This window comes from Stylophora pistillata, chromosome 9, assembly GCF_964205215.1.
Source record: "Stylophora pistillata chromosome 9, jaStyPist1.2, whole genome shotgun sequence".
NCBI classification, from domain to species: domain Eukaryota; kingdom Metazoa; phylum Cnidaria; class Anthozoa; order Scleractinia; family Pocilloporidae; genus Stylophora; species Stylophora pistillata.
This window is the reverse complement of record NC_142527.1, coordinates 752,630-774,318: the sequence shown is the minus strand read 5'-3', so window position 1 is coordinate 774,318 and position 21,689 is coordinate 752,630. Positions and strand designations below refer to the sequence as shown.

The window sequence follows — 21,689 nt, the reverse complement described above, 5'->3', positions numbered from 1 at the left end:
ATTGAAGATCTGAAAGCTTTAAAATTAATTTCACTTTAATTCCATTTGTTTACAATTTTTTGATTGAATGCTCTAAGAAGAATTGGTAAAATTATTTTAAAACGGCTTATCAACAGAGAAATATAGAAACCTGGATTAAACTTTAACCCTGGGTTAGCGCTAATCGGTCTTCGAACAACTGGGCCCAGATGAGGACTGATTGACTAAAGCTAATATGTGCATGTCCCAATTTCTGTTAATGCCCTGATCCTGTCAACAAAGTAGGGAAAGGTGGGTAAGACGAGGAATAATTTTGAACATTTTCAGGTACCTTGGGAGGTGAAGTAACAAGAGTTTTTCAGTTAAACCAATTAGAAATGTCTCCTTAATATAATAATAATAATAATATAGATCAATTTCTATAGCGCATTTCCATGTAAATGCTCTAATGCGCTTTACAACACTGTGCGGGGGACTTTTCCAGACTGCCGGCGGCAGTTTACAATTAATAAAGGAGAAATTTTTACAGATGCCCCCTCCCCCCCTTCCCAGTAAACAGGCCAGACCACATCACAGTAATCTCGTGATGTGGGTTCTTTAACGTCCCTTGCCGAAATTAACTAATTGATAGGTGCAGGAGACGGGACCTCCGGCTTTACGTCCTATCCGAGAAGACGAAGCAATGTGAGTGAAGCGTCTTGCTTAAGGACACAACGTCAAGCCCCAGCCAGGACTTGAACCCGGGCCATCTGACCTAGAGTCCAGCGCACTGACCACTGAATGCATCACCAAGTTTTAAGATTATTCGAATAACCGAATTCTTAGGCAAACTGTGTGTGAACTGTAATAGACTATGGAGAATTGAAGTTCCCTTGTGACCACAGAGTTGGTCTGAATCAACCTAACTCCACCTCTACCCTAAAGGGAACACTGCTTACCTGGTTCAGACGCCTCGCCATCTTGGAGGAAGTACAGCCTAACCCTAACATCAGTATGCAACTTCTCCATACTGTTCCCAATACATTTCTTACAGTATTCACAATGAGAATTGTCTAGCAATCAACAGCTATTCATTTGTCGATTATTTCCCTTATCCTCATGACATGAATGATAGATTCAGGGGGGGGGGGGGAGGGATACTGCAGGGAGAATTCAGATGCTAATCACTCTGAAGGTTCAAGGGTTGACTAAAGAAAAGTATAATATCTGCGGCGCTCTTTGGCAAAATTGTGTAAGGCTCCACAGATTTTATAATCATTTATTTTGTCAAATTGACCAAAAATAGCACATGTTTCTGCAAATGGTGGAAAGGGTTTTTTTTTTTCCAGTTTTATTTAGCGTCCTCACTGTTGGGGGAACTTCTTTGTACCTTCTATTGCCCAGAATTCATTTGGACCAAAGGAAGTGACGTTATTAGCAACATAAAAAGCCTCTAATGTGCGCTCAATGTAAATCGCCCCTTAAGCACTTTGTCACTAATTACTTTCTCAAAAGTTCAGCTCAATGCGCATATGCTCATCATGAAAAATGTCTGACCGAAGAACGAAAATATCACTCTTCCCAGGTTGTCGAGAACACTTTACATTTTTAAACCATGGACATGCTCGGCGAGAATAAGGCATAGGGATTAAATAAAATTGGCGACGCTTTCGTTGGCATCGATTAAGAACAAAAATGAGGTAATGTTTTACCGACCCCTGAAGCGACTTTAAAGATTTGTTAAAGAGACAGGTTGATATATGTCGTCTGTCCTATTAGCGCTTCAAACTGCTGAGGTCACGCAAACACGCAATTCTGAAATGAAAAATTAACAAAATGTTCTTAACATTGTATTCCTCAGGTTAAGACAAAAGCGTTCGCAGTTTGAAGATGTGATTTGGTGGGTAACGGTAGCTCACTCAGTGAAAAGCATGGAATTTCCTTGGGACGTGTGGAATGAAATACTTCTTTAATTGAATTCGGAAATAACGAAAGGAAATTTAGTGCGCATCCGTCTTTGATTACTCTTTTCTCCACGAAAAGTGTTCCCTCACCCAAACTAATTCTTCTTGGCAAAGCGAACCGGTGTAAAACATTCAAGATTTTCACGGCTCTGCGATTTTTTACCGCTGAGTCAACATATTTCAAAATGATAGATTCTTCCTCTCGTCGTGTTGCGTTTCTATTTTATTTGTTTCACATATTTTCCAAGAAACTCGTCATTGCCCACGAAAATACAGGATCATTCTACACCTCAGGATGTAGCTATACATCAAACATCTATAACTTAGCTGTGCAAGAACATGGTAAGAACTTCAACCTTCACCTCGTTGCGATCAACTGCACCAAGAGAAACCTTAGTGACTTTCCAACAGAATTGCCAATTAACACTGGGAGACTGCTTCTCAGTTTCAACGCAATTTCAAGATTAAACCTTGTTGAAATGGAAAAGATTCGGCACTTGCGAGAATTTTTCATGGAAGGAAATAATATGTCATTTATTAGACAAAGTAGCTTTCTCAATAACAACATGTTACAGACATTGAATCTGGGAGCTAACAAACTAACTGACCTCACCTCAGGAATATTTCAAGGGTTAATAAACTTAATGAATCTGTATCTTGACCGAAATCGGATCACTCGACTACATAATGGAACTTTCCAGAGTTTAAATTCCCTGATTAATCTTGATTTGAGTGCGAATGAAATTTCTGTAATCAGTGAAGGAGCATTCAGCGGACTTAAACAACTGATTTATCTTGACTTATCTGAAAATAAGTTGAGCACAGTCTTAACGAATCATTTCAGCAAGCTTACATCACTACATACATTGAATCTTGGTTTCAACAGGATTTGCTCTCTTGAAGTAGAAGCATTTTCTGAATCTACAAACTTGAAGACCCTTTCCCTAAAACATAATGATTTAACTTTTGTACCAAAAAAGGCCATGAGACCCTTGAAAGCCTTAAAAAAACTCGACCTCAGTGAAAACCCAATAGTCTTTATTCCTTTAGATGTTTTCGTTAATTTACGCTCTTTGGAATTCCTCAACGTAAGTTTTTGCAACGTTCGAGTGTTTCATGGTATTTATCTGGAGAAAATTATGCCTCAATTGAAGCTTGCTGTCCACAACAACCCACTAGAATGCACTTGTGATATGCTGTGGATGAAAGAATGGATAAACGATGATCTCAACGCATTTTACCACTGGCCACAAGTCAATTGCAAGTTTCCCAAGAGGTTATGCGGAAGAACATTGGCGAATTTAAACAAGTCCGAGTTAAATTGCACATGTGACCGCTGCCAACAGTCATTCAAGTGTTTTTCAGGTGAAAAAACTTGCAATTGCGCAAGCGAGTGGGCGGGGCCATCATGTTGTGGCACATGTCAATTTCACAATGACAGCAGCAGCACGTCATACGAAATGATGTGTAGCTCTTCACAAGGGAAATGCTTCTGCTCCAATATGTCTGAAGTCTGTGTAGATAATGCTCAACTTATCTATTCAAACCTGACATCGCAGTGTGTTTGTAAACCTGGTTTCCAAGGAGACGGGCTTCTCAACTGTTCTGATATCAATGAATGCGCGCAAGCGCACAGTGTCTGCGACAACAGCGCTGACTGCTTTAACACAGAAGGCTCGTATCGATGCTTCTGTCCAAATGGGTATCAAGGAGACGGAGTTATCTGTCAATCAATTAAACATCATAATGAGATTATTTCTATAGTCACAACCACGTTTTCCGTGCTTGTTTTCGTTGTCCTGATCGGTGCACTGGGTTTTTGCATCGTCCCCCAAAAAATCCAAAGGATTAGAAATGCGAAACGATCCACGGACAGGAAGAGAAAAAGAAAACAGTCTACTAGGCGGTATGTGGACCTGTACAAAATTCACGAGTTGGGATTTACCAACAACGTTTGTACACAAGGTAAGTGTGTGGTAGAGAAAGTTGATGAACAAATAATGGAAACATGCGCTGCTTTTCTTATCCTTTAGTCTCCTTTTAGTCAGTAATATTGCGGTGGTAAACAAGGGCGTAGCTATAAAGTCACCTTTTTCTTATCTATGCAGCATCTTTGAAATGCACGATCTCTTTCTGTAAAACTTTGTGCAAAATGTACTGCTGACCACGTTTTTGTTACTAGAAGAATGTATAAAAGATGACGAATGGGAGATTCCCCGTGAGAAGTTACACATCTTTGCAGCCATTGGAGAGGGTGCGTTTGGTGTTGTAATGGAAGGATCGTTAGATACAGGTATTTAGTCAATCGATAACTACTCTTCATAGTCCCTTTGAAAAACCAAAAGATCAACCCCCTTTCGAGGATTTTTATTATTACAATTTTAAAGGCTTTTTAGGCTCAAGTCCAGCTTGTCCGTGCCTGATCAACGCTTATGGGGGGGGTGGGGCATTTTCAAATAAGTTTCTTTCGATTGTTTGTAAACTGCTGATGCAGTCCGGCCAAAGTCCCCCGAAAAGTGTTGTGATGCACATTTGATCATATCCAGATGTTAATTTTCGCAATATAAATATTAAATTATTATATTATTATTAAACTATTATCATGGAATGATCAGTCGAGTGTTTTCAACCTGAGATCTAGGTTTACTTACCAACTTAGAAGCCAGGATAAAACCATTTAGATGATGGAACAGAGAATTAACTCTGAAACGTAAATCAAAGTGCTAAATGAAACCCATGAAAAACCCACTGAGTGTTAGCCGTAGTAAAGGGTATCAGGGAACCACACGAGGTAAAGAAAATCTCTTGTGACCTCGGTGGAAATTGAACCTATGACCTTCGGATTAGATCTACCGACTAAGCTACGAGGTCGGACAGAGAAAGTCGGGGTTGATTAAGATAGTGAATCGCGGCGAAGAGAAAGTAAGGGTACATGTATAAATGTTGTACCGCGTAGCATATGTACGCCTATAGCCCGAACACGGGTATATCCACAGTTTTAACTGTGGGGCAGCACCTATGATGACGACACTACTTGGCGCATGGGCAGCGTCCCTAGGCGAGGTACTCTGTTGATCGACGACACAGCAAAGCTTGAGATGGTCGCAGAGAAGCTCATTTCATAACACCCACCCATCCCACCCCAATGATCTCGTGTGTGGGAAATTACCGTCTCCTACCCCTAGCCCTGCGGTTTGTTCGTCCTTATCCGAGATGACTAGAATATCTGTCCTTCTCTTGATATTATAGAAAGGCAGCAAATTCTCCTCAGTTATTTTAAGACCATGAGTATTGGTCCGGCCGGGGCTCGAACCCTCGACCTCCCGCACAGCACAATCCGGCGCTCTAACCAATTGAGCTAACCGGGAGGCGGTAGCACTAGCACCCTCGAACTCCCGGATTAGATCTTCCGTTGCTCTGCCGACTAAGTTACGAGGTCGGACAGGGAAAGTGGGTTTTTCATGGGTTTCATTTAGCACTTTAATTTACGCTTCAGAGTTAATTCTCTGTTCCATCATTTGTGTTCTTATTGCTACGCGGCACAACATTTATGTATGTACCCTTACTTTCTCTTCGCCGCGATTCACCATCTTAATCAACCCCGACTTTCTCTGTCCGACCTCGTAGCTTAGTCGGCAGAGCCACGGTAGATCTAATCCGGGAAGTCGTGGGTTCGATTCCCACCGAGGTCACAAGAGTTTTTTCTTTACATCGTGTGGTTCCCTGATACCCTTTACTAGGGCTAACGCTCAGTGGGTTTTTCATGGGTTTCATTTAGCACTTTGATTTACGCTTCAGAGTTAATTCTCTTTTCTATCATTTGCGTTCTTAGTGCTACGCGGCACAACATTTACTAAAACCATTTAGACTCACACTCACGCAATAGCGTGGTGAAGAGAATGGGAAACAATATGATTCACTAATTTTACTTGCATTCAGTTGAAGGAGCAACAAAAGTAGCCGTAAAGACCTTAAAGCCAGGCGCTGATCGTCATGATTACAAAGACTTGATGGCAGAATTGTCAATCATGAAGCAGGCTGGAAGGCATCCCAATATCGTCAGCCTCTTAGGAGCATGCTCTGTGGAAGGACCGCTGTACTTAGTGATGGAGTTCGTTTCCGGCGGAAACCTATTATGCTTCCTCAGAAAAAGTAGGTGTCAGCATCCACATTACATAAACATCTCCTCGTCTCTCAACGAACGAGAACTGCTGAAAATTGCCAAAGACGTCGCTGATGGTATGACTCATCTAAGCGATCTGAACATTGTGCATCGAGATTTGGCCGCAAGAAACATATTACTGACTGAAAACAAGATAGCAAAAGTGACAGATTTTGGACTTGCACGAGACTTGCAATCAGAGGGTGTTTACACCAAAACCACGACCACTGGGAGACTTCCAGTGAAATGGATGGCACCCGAGTCAATCCGATTCCACGTCTATACCTCCAAGTCCGATGTATGGTCTTATGGGGTTTTGTTATGGGAAATAATCTCAATTGGCCAGTGTCCTTACCCAGGGATTCCAGCACGACTGCTAATGAGGAAGCTCATGATTGGCTATCGCATGCAGAAGCCTTCTCAGTGCTCCGATGATATGTACGAGGTCATGAGAGCCTGCTGGCAACTGGATGCGAGTGCAAGACCTACTTTTGCCGAGTTAGCAAACATCCTGCATGAGTTTTTAGCGCGGACTGGACGTGCATACATTAACTTAGAAGGAGCAGATTCGTGCTTGGAACAAATTCCTACAAATTCTTTTGATTTGAGCGGCGAGTTTGAAGAGGATGAATTAGGAAGCAATAATTTCACCGAAGGCTCAGACGACCTTGAGTATCCGCGGTCTCAAAACGATTTGAGAGGACACTCAGAGAATTCTTCACATACGTCACCTGAATTTCAGACTGAAACAATCTATTATGTGACGACGAAATTTTAGAAAACGGAGGAGTTCAAATTAAAGTTATTACTAATGTTGAAGAAACTTGAAGTAAATCGTTCTTTGGTATGTCAGTTCCAAATTCTTATTAAGCAGTTATATATTTTAAAACTACATAAAGAAAATCATAAGGAATTTCAGCTAAACACTTTCGAACTGATCCACTGATCACGTGCAACGACTTCTCACGAGAGGATTTACGGGTTACAAGGCCGTAAAGACAATACAGGGAAAAGTTGAATGGGTAAGAAGACTGGGTCTGAAATAAGTTTGTCCAGAAAATACGATCATTGCTTAAGCTTATGCTTTACAAGACATTTTTGAGAGGTGAACGTCTATCGTTCAGTTTACAGTTCTACAGAATAATTAAAAAAAAACAGCTGGTGTTAAAACGGGGTTTATTGGGTATTGTGCTTTGATTCTCAAAATTTACGAATGGAATAAGTAATTTAATAATAATTTTAAGTCATTGAGAAAGATAAAATCCAAAAGGTAAGCTCTGTAAATATGGAAAAAAGATGAATTAGGTTTGAAGACATTTAGGGTAGTATATCAGTATTAATGAGTACAAAGGAGCCTTCCATTCCTTTACTTTGTTCCGTGCGAGGCAAAGTCTTTCATATCTTTCTCCTCAAACTGTTTTTCTGTTCTTAATTTTTATTTCACAAAGTTTATTCTATGCGACCTGCTAAAAGCCCGTGAAGGAGTCACTAAGTCGAAAACCACAGAGAGCAGCTCCTAGGCAAAAAAATATTAAAATGCTTGACCGATATTAAATACTTCTTTTATCTGAAGCACGAGTATTAGTAAAATCCATGTTTCATGTTTAGTCTCTGAGGAAGTCTTTTTCGTTTCCAAAGGCTCTAGACTTCCTTCGTTCAAAACACAATTATTTTCAAATCGAATTCAATAATTATGTTATAACAAAATATTATAACCTCTTGGTTACAACCTTTCACACAAGCACAATGAATGCTTCGTACCTCACAAACAAATTCTGGGACAAGAATTTGAAACTAGTGCCGGTTATGGTAAATTAAAAAAAAAAATAACCAGAGATCGAGGGCGCAGGACTGTTTCTGCAAGTTTGTAAACTATGCCACAATGTAAGTATTATTTCATATTAATCAATACATCAGTTTGGTAACACTTTCGTTGAATACGATGAATATATGAAGTTCATATATTTTGAACTGCGGTTATAGATACGTCTACCTGTCTACTGCGAGGATCGTGCATCATACGTAACTTTCGTTGAAGTCGTTACCCTCCAACTTTCACGCACAAAATATCTGATGGGACAGAAATTCAAACAGAGGTCGTCTGCTCACTAGCGTCTTCGCTTAACTCTACCCCAGACCCCATTCGTTCCTCACTAATGGTGATATTGACGTAAGATCTTGCTGATTCGGACAGCATCTCTGACAAGGTGTCGCAAATCTCGGAGAAAGTCGGTCTTTTTTCAGGATCCAAGTGCCAGCAAGTCTTCATCAATCCGTACAGTTCGTCAGAACAGTGAGCTGGCTTCGACATACGATAGCCGCATAGGAGCTTCGTAAGAAGAAGATTCACCGGAACACAGGGATACGGGGATGCCCCGATTGTAACAATCTCCCATAGGAGGACTCCAAAGGACCAGACATCCGAACGGGTGGTGTAGATCTGATCTTGAATGGACTCAGGGGCCATCCATTTTATAGGGACTCGCCCCCCACCAGTCTTAACGTATTGCCCATCGCCATAAACATCCCGCGCAAGCCCAAAGTCTGCCACCTTCGCTTCATGTTCAGCAGTGAGGAGAACATTTCTAGCGGCAAGATCACGATGGACAAATTTCTTCAGAGCAATGTGACCCATTCCTCGTGCGCAGTCCAATGCAATCTTCAGAAGATCACGTGAACTTAGCGTGGAGATGATGTTCACGTAGGTCTCATCCGCCGGACGACTGGACCGCAGGTAATCAAGTAAGTTTCCGCCTGAAACATACTCGGTTATTATGTACAGCGGTCCTGGTGTGGTGCACGTGCCTATCAGGCTGACGACATGGGAGTGTTGACCAATCTCTTTCATCATTTCCATTTCCAGGAGTAGATCCTTGTAATCGAAGCGATCAGCGTGTTCTTTAATGGTTTTCACGGCAACCTTTACGGGGCCGTCATCTGTAACAGTAAGGGAAAAATTTAGACCATAGGCTTGCTTTATTTTACAGGCAATCACAAACACAGTATGTCTGAGGCACACCCCACCTATATAAACCTAGGCCGGCAAAAACAAGATCGGACACTTCGAAAGAGGAATATAATCGTTTGTCTCACGATGTACTCGCTTCGGATGTAGATCGCAACGTTTCGACTGCATACTGCTTGTCTTCTTCAGGCGATTAGGTCGATTGAATACGCGTCACTTGTATGTTGTTGTGCTCAGTGGGGATGCAGGGTAAGGTCAAGAGACAAACTTAGCACGTCCAGTAACGAAAGTTAGACAAACAGTCACAATTAACATTAACCCAAAACTCCAGAGTTTGAATTCAAACATAAACTAGATATTAGATATAAACAAATCATCAAATATCATTACTAAATAAATTCTTCACGCCACTTGTGACAATTTTATATTGTTTCCGCTGGACACTGTGAAAACCTCGGTGAAGGCCTTACGAAGCTCGATGGAAATGTTCTCCGTGTACTCACCTGTCGTAAGCGTACCCTCCAACACCAAACCAAACTGCCCTTCGCCGATTTTTTGACCAATTTGGAGACGGTCACGCGCAATTTCCCATTCATCAGTTTGATCGACTGCACCGCTCGCGAACGAATGCAAATTAGAGCCTGAAGAGTAACGAAATATCAAAGAAATAATTTAGGTCGGGATAGAACTATTATAAAAAAAAGAAAGATTTATGATTGAATCATTAAATAGGTAAATTATGCGTGTATGTGTGCGCTGCCACCATGAAGCTATAGACAATGGGTATGGCTCGCCGTCTAACATCAGCCAATTTCAGTGAAATCACGTTCTTTCAATAAACAAATATGGCTACGGGTCGCATGAATAAGAAGGCTGATAGAAATCCACCAGATACCAACGGATTAATTGCTTTACCTAGCTCCAAACGATCTCTGTTTCCTCTGGGATCAGCTCCACCACTATGAGTTCGGGTTCTCATTTCAATCAAGTCCTCCAGCCCAGGGACATATTGTGGATTGCTTCTCCTTTTGGGCCTCTCCTTCCTTCGCGTTAAGCAGACGAGTAACAAGGCGATGACTATTAGCACAACTAAGCTTACTACGAGGGCCACAACGATTACCACGCTATCTTGAAAACCACCCTCTGAGGATAAGTCTTTTGTCGGATGCACGCCCGGGGTGAAGAGCTTCTTCTCGCTGTAAATGGTTGTGTTAAAAAAGGAAAAAGCACCTAAAGAAACGAACAGAAATCGTCATCAGCATTTTCATCATCAGCACCATCATCATCATCATCTTTATCATATGTCCTAAAAGAAGCATTAACTTTATAAAGTTATGATTATCGCAGCGATCATTGGCAACAAGTCTACCAGTCCACACAAAAACAAAGTGACAGGAGTTAGGGAAACCGTGAAACAGAGGATATTGACCTCATGTAAGTTTTATAGGGTCTTAGTAACGAAACATCAAAGACATTCTCATAAAAACTGTCATAAAACTTGTTGTTGTTATTCCTTATCGGCTAAGATATTGAAAAAAGGCTGATAGTTTCGAGAGAAACTGTTTGGGGCTGCGTCGGTGGGAGTAACGAAATAATTTGGATATATCCAAGATATTGAAAGACTGTCTTACCAACACGAACCAAGTAGTTTGCATAAGGCGTCAGCCCTCTTAAAGTCGCTTTTGTTTCGTTTGGTTGCAGGCTTACAACCTCCCAGTCCGCGCCATCAATCCCAAATCTTTTATACTCCACCTTAAATAGCATCGTTTTAGAAATGTCCACAGAAGTCCATGACACGGAGACCTCTGTATGAGAAATGACTGTTATGATGAGATATTTCGGCTTTTCTGGTTCTGGTAAACATGAAACACCATCTCCAACGAAGCCCGGGCGACATTTGCAAGTATATGAACCTTCCCGCAAAAGAAAAAAGAGAGTCAAAAATATTTTCCTGAAAACAATTTAATCCATAAATAAGGTAATTATAAATCTGTTGTTTTGGCGGAGGAAGCACAAGAGTCTATAAAAACACTGAGAAACACAAGCACAAGAATCATACTACTTTGATTCTTTTCATCAGCTTGTGCTTGCTAAGCCGTTTTGCGCAGAATAAGGGTTGTTTAGCGTATGCGCCGAAATGAGACCGGCTAAGTGATCTAGAAACGAAACTATATTTCAAAATTTTAAGTTTTCCATTTACGTTTGATTTTTTACGACCCGAAACAATTCTGTCTTTCATCAGGTTGACACGGAATTATGATTAATAGCCTGGAGAAGAAAAAAAAAAAAAAAACAGGCTAACTTGGGATTTCAAGTGCTCATGGAAGCCTTGGGGTGCAACATGGGTTTTCTGCTCTATATCGCACTATTTTCGGATGTAATGCATGTTTATTTCGAATGTAATAAAGCTTTAATTCATATTGGTTTCCACCACAACCTTAAACGAAGGATTGTAATTTTAAAAGCGAGTGTCATGCAACTTGCCATTTTATCTCTTAAAAACATGCATTCGCACATAAAACTGAACCATGATAAATTTATTTGTATGATACATGTAACAACAACCAAAAAATATAGGATAAGGTCTGCTTTTTTCAGTAAAATCGCCGACTCTTATCTAGCAATGTTGGGTCAAACTACCAGCTCAATCGGAAATATTGTCAAAACGTCAACAAAATTGTAGTACAGAATTTGTTTTGCCTCTGAAAATCAGTGACGACCTGCTGGCAAAACAAATAAACTAGATGAAAATTAATTTGTTTCGACAAGCGCTCTATCAATGTAAGCTGCGCCGCATAGTTCTTGTAATACAGACATTTTTTGTTTCAATGTATACAACTTTTTTTTTTAAAAAAAAAAAAGGGGATTCATTGTAATGAATTTACTCAACTTCTCTCTTTTTTTTAAATTTCGCTCTCAAATTACGCCCGGCAAGGAACAATATCTAAGATCTATCTTTGACATTGCCTAGACATTCTATCCTCTCTTAATAAGAGCATAGCTCGAATACTACCCATATCAGAGTGAAAAATTGCTCAATATCAATAAAAAAGAGAGACAAAAACAAACATTGAGAACAATTTCCACTTATTTCTTTGCACTTCGGGCAAAACTGTATGTCTTCATAATTGTCAACTCCTAATAAAAACGGTGACATTTTGACTAAAGATTTATTTAACACCTTTCGATGAAGGAGGTGTTTGCTCAGGTAAAAAGCTTCATACTTTGTAATGAAAATTGTATTTTTCTTATCTGATCATAAAATTGTATTCTTTTACAGTCCTGTAAAAATGTACGCTGTGCTCCTAAGTTATCGAGCTGAGATTTTTTTTAACCGGTTATAGTAACGATTAATTCCTTTTCAAGCGGCAACAAAGTAAGGGGAAATCTTAATATTCATCTCAACTTAAACGACTCCCTCGGAGATTTAGGCCCTTAGGAATAAATAATCATATTGTTTTCGTCTATGTTAATGGATATTTGATGTTAGGAAAGCCGACGTAATAAGGGCTGCCTCAGTTCCTGACTTTTAGACACAGAGGACTTGAACTAGGCAAAGCAGTTTTGAAAGGAATCGAATATTTAACAATTATTCCACGAGCGCGCGTTGGATATGAGATGATAGATAGCCAAGGAGGTGCGTAGCGCCGAGTTGGCTATAATCATCTCATATCCAACAAGCGCGAGTGGAATAATTGTTTTATTAAAAACGTTAAATTAAATTAAATTTTATTAAATTTTAGCTCCCTTTTAATTTTAAGCTGACGCTTAGGCTTACCATTGTAGATTAGGGTGTATTGGCTCATATACCATAATGGCTAAGCCAATAAAAAGTCTTGAATTGCATTATCCAATGGTCCAGTTTTTAATAATAAAGTTTATTATCCAACTACACTTCGTAGAGTACAAATAACGCCATAGACAAGTACAAATATCACGCGGTATTTGTACTGTAGAGTACCGGTTAAACAGGTTTTCTCGCATCGCACAAGCGAAGAATTAAATTGTAGTTACGAAAAAAAAAATGGCGGACAATTTGAATCATATTTCCGACGACGAAGAGTCAGAATGGCTGGCAAATATACATCCAAGTTTATTAGATGAATCGAACGAAGAAAAACAGCAAGACGACCTGGAAATTTCTTCATTTATTGAAGAAAAAAGAAACAGCAACACGACAACGCGCCATTTCCGTTCCGCTTCGCGTACTTCTGTTACGCACTACTTGTAAATAAATATCCGCGAAATTCGCCCGCACTGAAATAACAGTTTGGCGTGTTGGATAATAAATAATTTATTAGACGTTTTGTTGTGTAGTATCGCTGAGTATTTTTACTCGTTATTTGTATTTTGACTCGCCCTACGGGCTCGTCAAAATATGGCACAACTCGTAAAAATACTCAGCGATACTACACAACAAAACGTCCAATAAGATATATATATTTATATATATATCTTATTGGCTTTTTGGCTCTTTGACTGAGTGATATATATATCACTCGGTCAAAGAGCCGGTTCAGTTTGTGGGTCAATCAACGGTTAGAAAACTGCTCAGTCTTTGAACAATAATAGCACTTGTCGATGTGCTAGTGTCTTGAAACCAACACTAAGGCTTTACATTAGCCAGTCAGAAGGCCAATCTGGAAGCCAATCGGAATTAAAGAAAATACCACAGGGAACCAATGAGAACCCAAAGTAAAGTGAACGGACTGAAGCGCGGTAAAAGCGAGCGACTTATTCGGGATCAGTATCACTTTTGTATCTGATTGGTTGAAAAGTGACGCGAGTTTTCTGAACCAATCACAGAGCGAAGGGAAGACAATAAAGGCAATCTGGAATTATTTGTGAAAAAACAAGTACAGACGTCATTTTCACAGTGACTCATTCGACTCACTCCCTTTGTCACTCAATCAGCCAGTGACTTAAATGGTAGAATGAAACTATCAACTAAATTGACCTCATACCTGGACTATTATAGCATGTGGCGTTGAAATGACATCGTTTTTGCCGCAAACATTCATCTACGTCCTTGCACAGCGCTATAGGTCCAAGAAATTCTTCTGTAAATCCCCTATGGCATTTACAGTAGTGTGATCCTGGCGTATTAATGCAATCTGAATGTGGTAGACATGAGGCCGCCCCTGTGTTACACTCATTTATGTCAATGCAATGAATTCCGTTCCCTTTAAATCCTTTTTTACATTTACACTCTAAACGAGATCCGATTTTTTTCAATTCGCCATCTTCGCTGCACTTTGCCGTGGTTATGTTGAACGAACAAGTGACTTTTGACAATGGGTTAATGGTCGTGTTTCTTCCACAAATGCATTTCCCGCCAAATCTTTGGCACGAGTTGACAGCCTCACTGTTTAACCGACAGGTGTCACTGCAGGATGAACCCGCCCATTTGTCCGCACAGGAACAATTGACTGGTTTCCCGCTGCAATTTGCATCCATTTTACACGCTGCGCATGAGCATACAAAAGATGTAAGGTTTGCCGAGGTCAACCCAATTCCAGAAATTTCATTTGGCTCGTGACAAATAGCGCCAATAAATGTCAATTCTGGTCTCTTTGACAGCCATGTCGGTAGCCATTTCAAGTGGCAGTTGCAGTTTAGAAAGTTATTACGTAGATAGACTGTTCGTAGGTGTTCGAGGTCATCAAAAGACCCATTTTGAATCGAAGAAATATTGCAGTGACTCAAATCGATTTTGGTCAGACGTTGTAGCCCGTTGAAAGTATCTGCTTCTATTAACTTTATAGGATTGTTGTTGATTTGGAGAAATTCTAGAAACTTAAGGTTCCCGATGGTTTTAATGGGAATTCTATCCAGCTTGTTTCCACTCAACTCCAGTGTACTGATTAGCGGGGCACAATCGAAAACATTTCCATCAATTGTCCTTATTCTATTCGAGTCCAGCTTAAGAGTCTTCAAGGACATTAAATTTCCAAAATCGTCTTTGTTTATAGTTGTAAGAGAGTTAAAACTTAACAAAAGCTCTTCTAGGTGATCCAATCCGTCAAATGCACCTTCCTCTAGCATACTTATTGTGTTATTCCGAAGATCAAGCTCTCTTAAGAGTGGTGTATAATGAAATGTTCCTCGGGAAATCCTCCGTAGTCTATTATGATCCAAACGAAGTTCTTCCAGGTTTTTTAATCCCTCAAAAGTTTCACGAGTTATGTTTACGAGTTTGTTATCAGGAAGCCACAGACGTGTAAGATTTTGCTGATGATAGAACGATCCAGCCTCCATGGACCGAATGTTATTGTTATCCAGGTATAATTGATACAAGAATCTGAAGTCTTTCAAAGAGTTACGTTTTAGTACACCAACATTTTGCCATTTCATCATCAATATTCCAAGCTTTGCTGGCAGTTTTTGAGGAATGTCCGTCAACTTGCTTCCTTCTCGAAAATTGCATATTGCGTTCACGTATGTTGATGGCGGTTGCCCAAGATGCGTTTCGGAGCATACTAAACATTCTGTGATATTTGGGCAGAGATTTTTTGACCCACTAATTGCTGCAGTACAACTAAACTGGGAAAAAACAACGATGTTTGCAAAAAAAAACACGAAAATGTGGAAGCCATGCATATTGGAGGAAATCATATAAGTTTCCGTGGCAAAACTACACATCCTCCAAGGCAACCCAATCGATTTAGAGTGCAATCGAATACAGGAAGCGATTCACAGGGGCTGATAATTTCACTGTTCCGCTTCGACGACTAATTCCCTAAGACTTTCCTTAATTGAAAGCGATGAGTTAGTGATTGGCAAGTCTCTATAGAACTGTCAAATTTGACAAGTGGTGGTCGACTTCCAGCATACAATTAAAGAGCGGAACTTTTTAACTGAATTTCTTTTGTAAAGCTTTATTATCATTCTTTATGACTCTACCAAAAGTCTTTATTGTATTGTCGTTAGATGAGAACCCTGACCCCGTGGAACGTGTAAAATAATAATTTTGAGAATAATTAATTTTAAACTTGAATTAAATTGGCTTAACTCCCGCGCAAACGAAAATATCTTAAATTTCCTGTAACAAGTGGAGGTTTTTATCCCCAAAATGTTAATTGCCTTAAGCTTGCTCATGTTGATATTAGAGTTTAGTGAAGGTTTGTGTCAAATAGAAATATGGTAAGAGATTGGCGATAGATGAATATTCCATTAGACAGGAGACAACTCAATACGATAGTTCAATTAATAGTTTTTGGGCACTCCCAAAAAGTGTCAATAAAAACGACAGGTGCAAGGCCATTTCAAAGCATAAATTTGCAAATCCTTCCAAAACATGACGAAATTTTTATACTTATATAAACGCAACGTGCCGTTTGTTTTCGATTCCTCTCCGTTTTAACAATTCTAGAACGTTTTAACAATTCTAGAGCGTTTTAACAATTCTAGAACGTTTTATGAGCATGCAGTGCGTTGCCCCTAGATGATTCTAAGGAATAGCTTAGGATTAACTGGCCAAACTCATTTTCCTTAACTAGCGACATTCCACAGATTGTAAACGATGTTCCCACCGGCAGATTGTTGTTGTTTCCGAGTGGTTTTTAAATCCTGATGATATTCACACCCACTGACTTGGTCGAAAGAATTAAATCACTGATCTTACGGGTTTTATTTCAATCACTCGACTTCTGAACAATGCAAAGGTGAAATTTAATTCAATATCCCACCTAAGTTTAACCTTCTTGGACTTGAAGAAACGCTAGAACGAGAATTCGACAGAATCATTTCACTGTTGTTTGGTCATGATGTTTTGTGCAATCATGAAATGATGGAAAAATAAAAGATTGAAAAGACAAAATAATTTCCTTAAAAACTTAGAAATACCCGTTATGTTAGTCTATTTGGATCTAATTTTATGCGAAATAATAATTTTAAAATCACAAATAACAAATTCTGCTCTCAAAAATGTCGGTCGTGATCTTATGCGAAACTAAGCAGTTTATAAAAATATATTTTTATTTCAGTTCGGGCCCAGATTCTGAAAAGATTCAATTTTTCTTTTCAGGATGATTTTTTAACAATTTGAGTTTTTACGTACGTAAAAATATTATTACCGCAGTTTAAGCTGATGAATATTTATATTTTTAGCCCTTTCATTTATATCTTTCGATTTTTGGAAGGAGATTTCATGGTCGCACGCAGCGGGAGACATCCGGTTTTGCTAGTGAGTGTGCAAATAGGCTTTCTATTGTCCGCTGTTTTTTCCTGCGTTGAACGTGCTTCCACACAGTTTTATGGACATTTCATTTTCACCTCGCTGCTGACTTTATTTATTTTACGTGATCGCTCCATTGATAAACGTTGACAAGAAAAGCAAATACGATACTCGTTTTCTAACCTTTAAACCAAAAAGCATTTTATTCGTTCTCTAGGGTATAATCCCTCAGACAATTAAGAGACTCAAAGGGCATTCTTTAAACGAAAGTAGATCAAAATTACTGATCAGTAGGTTATTTGAAAGTTTTGGCCTCCATGTAAAGTGAGAGGAGGTGTGCTTCTTTACGGAAACTAATGATTTTAACAAACCCCAGGATATAAGTATAATATTACAAGGTCGTGATCAAGCCCTGGGTTTTACTGAAAAAAAAAAAAAAACCGTAGTTTGAGCCATTTTTGTTATTTTGTAGTCGCATATTTTGCCTCTTGAGTACCATTCGTTTCATTGGCATTCTTTGCATTGCGTGGCAAATAAAGAAAACCTTGCATAACTGTATTTATTAATAAATTCGTGTGGGAATAACAAACAGCGTCGGCACCTTACTGCCTGACGATCAAAAAAAAGTATTTTAAAAGAACTTAAAAGCAAAAGATGATAAGCTATAGAACATACCATTGACAGATCCAAAATGTAAAGATAAATTTGCAATGTCACGAGTTTGCTCAGAAGTGATTAGGGAGCAAAGTATTTTTGTATATCATATTTTAAAACGAATTGTATGCGGTGTTCTAACTCCCAAGAACTCTTTCATTAATCGTTTAATTTTTAAATACAATTTAGCTATGTGAGCTTATAATTTAGATATATATACTTTTCATTCAAATATTGTAACATAAGATATGTATTTTTTATCTTGCGAGGAAATAAAGACTACTACTACTAAAATTTAGCATGATTGGTTAAGAGGATGGGTGTATTTAAAAAAAAAAATTTCCAGAATCACCCCAGGGTTTTTTGATAGACGCTTTAAGTTTTTTTCTTGGGTCCACTTGAGTTTTGTAGTGTTCCAGTACTCCGATATTCCCACGTTCTGATTTTCCAGAGCTCTCCTCGTTCGCGAGGGTGACTAAGTCCGATTGTATTGTTACCAAGGAAACGTGATCTCTTCGCGGTGTTCCAATATGGCGCACAAGTATGACCTTCTATTAGTAGAAACCAAAACAGACGGGAAAAAAAGACTTAAACCATGGTGAGTAAGCCTTTATACTGTACACATGCAATAAAAAGTGTACAAAGCTGTTAAAAATGTAGTTGACAGCATTTTTGCAGGAGAATCTTTACTGAGAAAGCCATCTTCGTTCCGTCAGATGAGCTGTGGTGCTTTCATGGCGAACAAGTTGCTCGCTTACTGAAGAGATTGCCGAGAAATTTGCTTTGATCTGTTCTAATTGACAGAAGGAACATTTAGATGAAAAGTTAAACCTTCTCTTCGTTTGTCTTTAGTAGTATCTATGAATGACTGTTGTACCAATCGAATGAATTCAAAATATCTGTTATTCCCCAGGTATAAAGAAAGGCTCGAAACAAAGTATATAAAGCCCAGAAAGCACAGAGGAAATTCAGAAACACTGATCGGCACGTCTTGGACGTTTTTAGAGAAGGGGAGCGATGATTTTAGAGATGGTCTGCCCCCTGAAGCTAATTATAATTATGTTAAGAAGGTGAGACTTGGGTTCCTAAACGGAGGGGATTATTATTGAATTATTTGTAGTTTATAATTTTACTATAACTAATATAAAACAACTTGTAAAATATTTTAAGCAATTTGACTGCTTAGAGTGACTAGCATCTTATTTCTTCTTACACTGTCACCGCAGAGTCACATGTCAAGGTCTTGAGAGTAAAGGAAATGATCACCAACTCAGTAGAAAAGCTCTTGATTGTCCATAATGTTCGCTTAGTGAAGTATATTCTACACAAGGCTAAAAGATTAAGAAAATATTAAAATGGTTGAACTAAACATTTTCGGCTGTCTGCACATACATGTATATCCGGATGGGAAAAGTTTGGAGACATAAGAACTTATGTAAATTCCCGATGGGAAAAGTTTGGAGACATAAGAAATAACTTGTTTGTTCAAACTGGGGCAGAATTGTTGGATCATTATGTATATGTATGTGTAGACGGTCATTATATATATGTATGTGCAGATGGTCATTATTTTCAACCCTGATGATGGCAAACTGGCGCAACGTTTGGTTCAAACATTTTCATTTTTTCCTAATCTTTTAGCCTTGTGTAGAATATACTAAGCTCTTGATTGTTAATCAAATTCTCCTTGGCAGCACCCAAGGAAATGTATAGAGAATATGCATACTGATGTTAGGGGGTAAAGGGTTATGAATCTATCTTATCTCAGGCATACTTTGTTTTCTTCAGGAAAATTTTAAGGTAATTCCTTAATTTGATAAAGTTTGCTCTACCTTTATATGATTGGGTCATTTCCTGACGTGCTCATGTACATGTGGTGGATTTCTGTTTGTGACTGTACTGGGATTATTGTCCTTTGAAATTAATCATTGTTTGATGATTATGTATTTGAAATGACCAATATTTCATTTCTCTTTACAAAACTAGTAACTACATAAGCCCTTTATCAGAGAAGGAATGATGAAGGGCTGATGCTTGAAACATCAGCTTTGAAGCTCTTAACTCTTTAACTCCCAGAAGTGATTAACATGTAACTTCTCCTTATAATATCCATACATTATCCAGTGAACAGGTAGTAAGAATACCAAAATTTATCAGGTAGAAGTTGTTACTTCGATTGAACACCAAATTGTCATAAGCAATTTACAAGGAAATGTTTAGCAGCTAGGGGGGAGAATTAGCACTCAGATCTTGAGAGTTAAAGGGTTATCGACAGTGGCCAATCTACATCATCAACTCGGTTGATAAAACAAAATTCTTGGAGGTAATTGATGATGATGATGAACTTTATTCATGTGTCAATTATAAAATAGCAGTAATAGAACCACTAAGTAAAGACACAACAAGATAATTTAAATAAAATGATAAATAACTAAGTATTAATATACGATTAAATAGCATGAAATATACGAATAATTGGCATAAAATTTGTGGTCAGCAGCAGAATTAGGCTAGGGGACCTTAAGATGTAGTGGGGGGGGGGGGGGAGGAATAGTCTGAGCCGAACTAAGATATAACTAAGAATCATGCACTGCAAACCAAGCAGCCCACACAGCCACCATCGTCCATTAACATTTCCAAATCCATTCCTCTAACTGCCCTCTTAAAACCCACTTTTGTTATTTTCTTTCAGACTAATACTGGTTTAGGACCTAACATAACTGCATATGATGAAACAATTGATGAATTCATGAAAGACAGAGTGAGATTTACAAAGAATGAAGCCTGTTTTTCAAGGTTTGTTTATCAATTGGCTGCTTTTAAAAGTTTTTCTATATTTACCTTTCTTTCCTTGCATCCTTTGGTGTAATCTTTGCTGATGTGTTGGAAGTTCTATCAGAGAAAATAATTCACTTGCTTACTAGGCTGCTTTCCATCAGTGGATTAGACCTTACAATACTTTAACCAAACTTTCTGATCCATTTATATCTGGGAAAAAAATTTGTTTAGCTTTGTTCTTTATCATATCTGTCAGGTCACTTCCCCTTCAACAAGAAAGAAGAGGTCGGGTGGAGGACATAGAGTTTAACTTGACGCAGCATCCTTTGGCTCTTTTTCCTCATTTAGAAGAGTCTCTACCACCCGATGTGAGTTTGTTTAACTTAAAAATTTGCATGATTAATGATACTCATTGCTACTGAAGGGTTACAAGTTCAAATTTTACTGATATAATCAATCATAATGTTCAAGATTTAGAATTTAATGCCCATCCTAGTGTGTCTTTGATATGCAACATGGAACAGCTAGACGACTTTGCATTTACTCATGTTCACATAAAGTACATAACATTCTGAAACAATTGAATCCAAGAGAATCTGTTGGGATGGATAACATATCTTCACATTTGCTGAGGCTATCTTCTCCAAGCATTTCTACTGAAGTTACAAAGCTCAAAATCCATTTTATAAATACTCAAAGTATACCTAGAGAATGGAAAAGCAGTAATATTACACCAGTATACAAGAAAGGAAGTAAAACAGACAAAGCCAATTACAGACTGGTTACCATCCTAACCACATTATCAAAAGTCTTTGAAAAAGTTATCTATGATCAGATCTATCCACTTATGTCACCTCTCCTATCCCGCAACCTATCAGGATACATGAAAGGTCATTCGTGTGCAACAGCAATTTTGAAGATGATTGAGGATTTGCATGAAAGTTGGACGAAGGAGAAACTGTTGCAACTGTATCAGTAGATCTCAGCAAAATGTTCGACAGCGTAAACCATGATTTGCTGTTGGCTAAAATA

General features: G+C 38.7%; 3 protein-coding genes across 4 annotated transcripts in view; 2 read left to right on the top strand and 1 right to left on the bottom strand.

Moving 5' to 3' along the window:
* The first annotated feature begins 1,116 nt into the window (after positions 1-1,116).
* Positions 1,117-6,862, top strand: LOC111342317 (uncharacterized). Its single transcript, XM_022949385.2, has 3 exons — positions 1,117-3,887; positions 4,105-4,215; positions 5,862-6,862. The coding sequence occupies exons 1-3, from the start codon at positions 2,108-2,110 to the stop codon at positions 6,860-6,862; spliced, it is 2,892 nt and encodes a 963-aa protein (XP_022805120.2). The 5' UTR covers positions 1,117-2,107.
* Positions 6,863-7,243: 381 nt separating this feature from the next.
* Positions 7,244-15,830, bottom strand: LOC111342326 (uncharacterized). Its single transcript, XM_022949396.2, has 5 exons — positions 14,014-15,830; positions 10,681-10,962; positions 9,965-10,279; positions 9,553-9,690; positions 7,244-9,021 (listed from the first exon to the last, which is right to left on the bottom strand). The coding sequence occupies exons 1-5, from the start codon at positions 15,689-15,691 to the stop codon at positions 8,171-8,173; spliced, it is 3,264 nt and encodes a 1,087-aa protein (XP_022805131.2). The 5' UTR covers positions 15,692-15,830; the 3' UTR covers positions 7,244-8,170.
* Positions 15,831-18,326: 2,496 nt separating this feature from the next.
* Positions 18,327-21,689, top strand: part of LOC111342327 (protein FAM47E) — a 9,846-nt gene continuing 6,483 nt past the window's right edge. For both annotated transcript variants that reach the window (XM_088732469.1, XM_088732470.1), the window contains exons 1-4: positions 18,327-18,477; positions 18,793-18,949; positions 20,572-20,675; positions 20,914-21,025. In XM_088732469.1, coding sequence (XP_088588595.1) covers positions 18,410-18,477; positions 18,793-18,949; positions 20,572-20,675; positions 20,914-21,025 — 441 coding nt within the window. In that variant the 5' untranslated portion in view covers positions 18,327-18,409. The remainder of the gene's footprint in view (positions 18,478-18,792; positions 18,950-20,571; positions 20,676-20,913; positions 21,026-21,689) is intronic.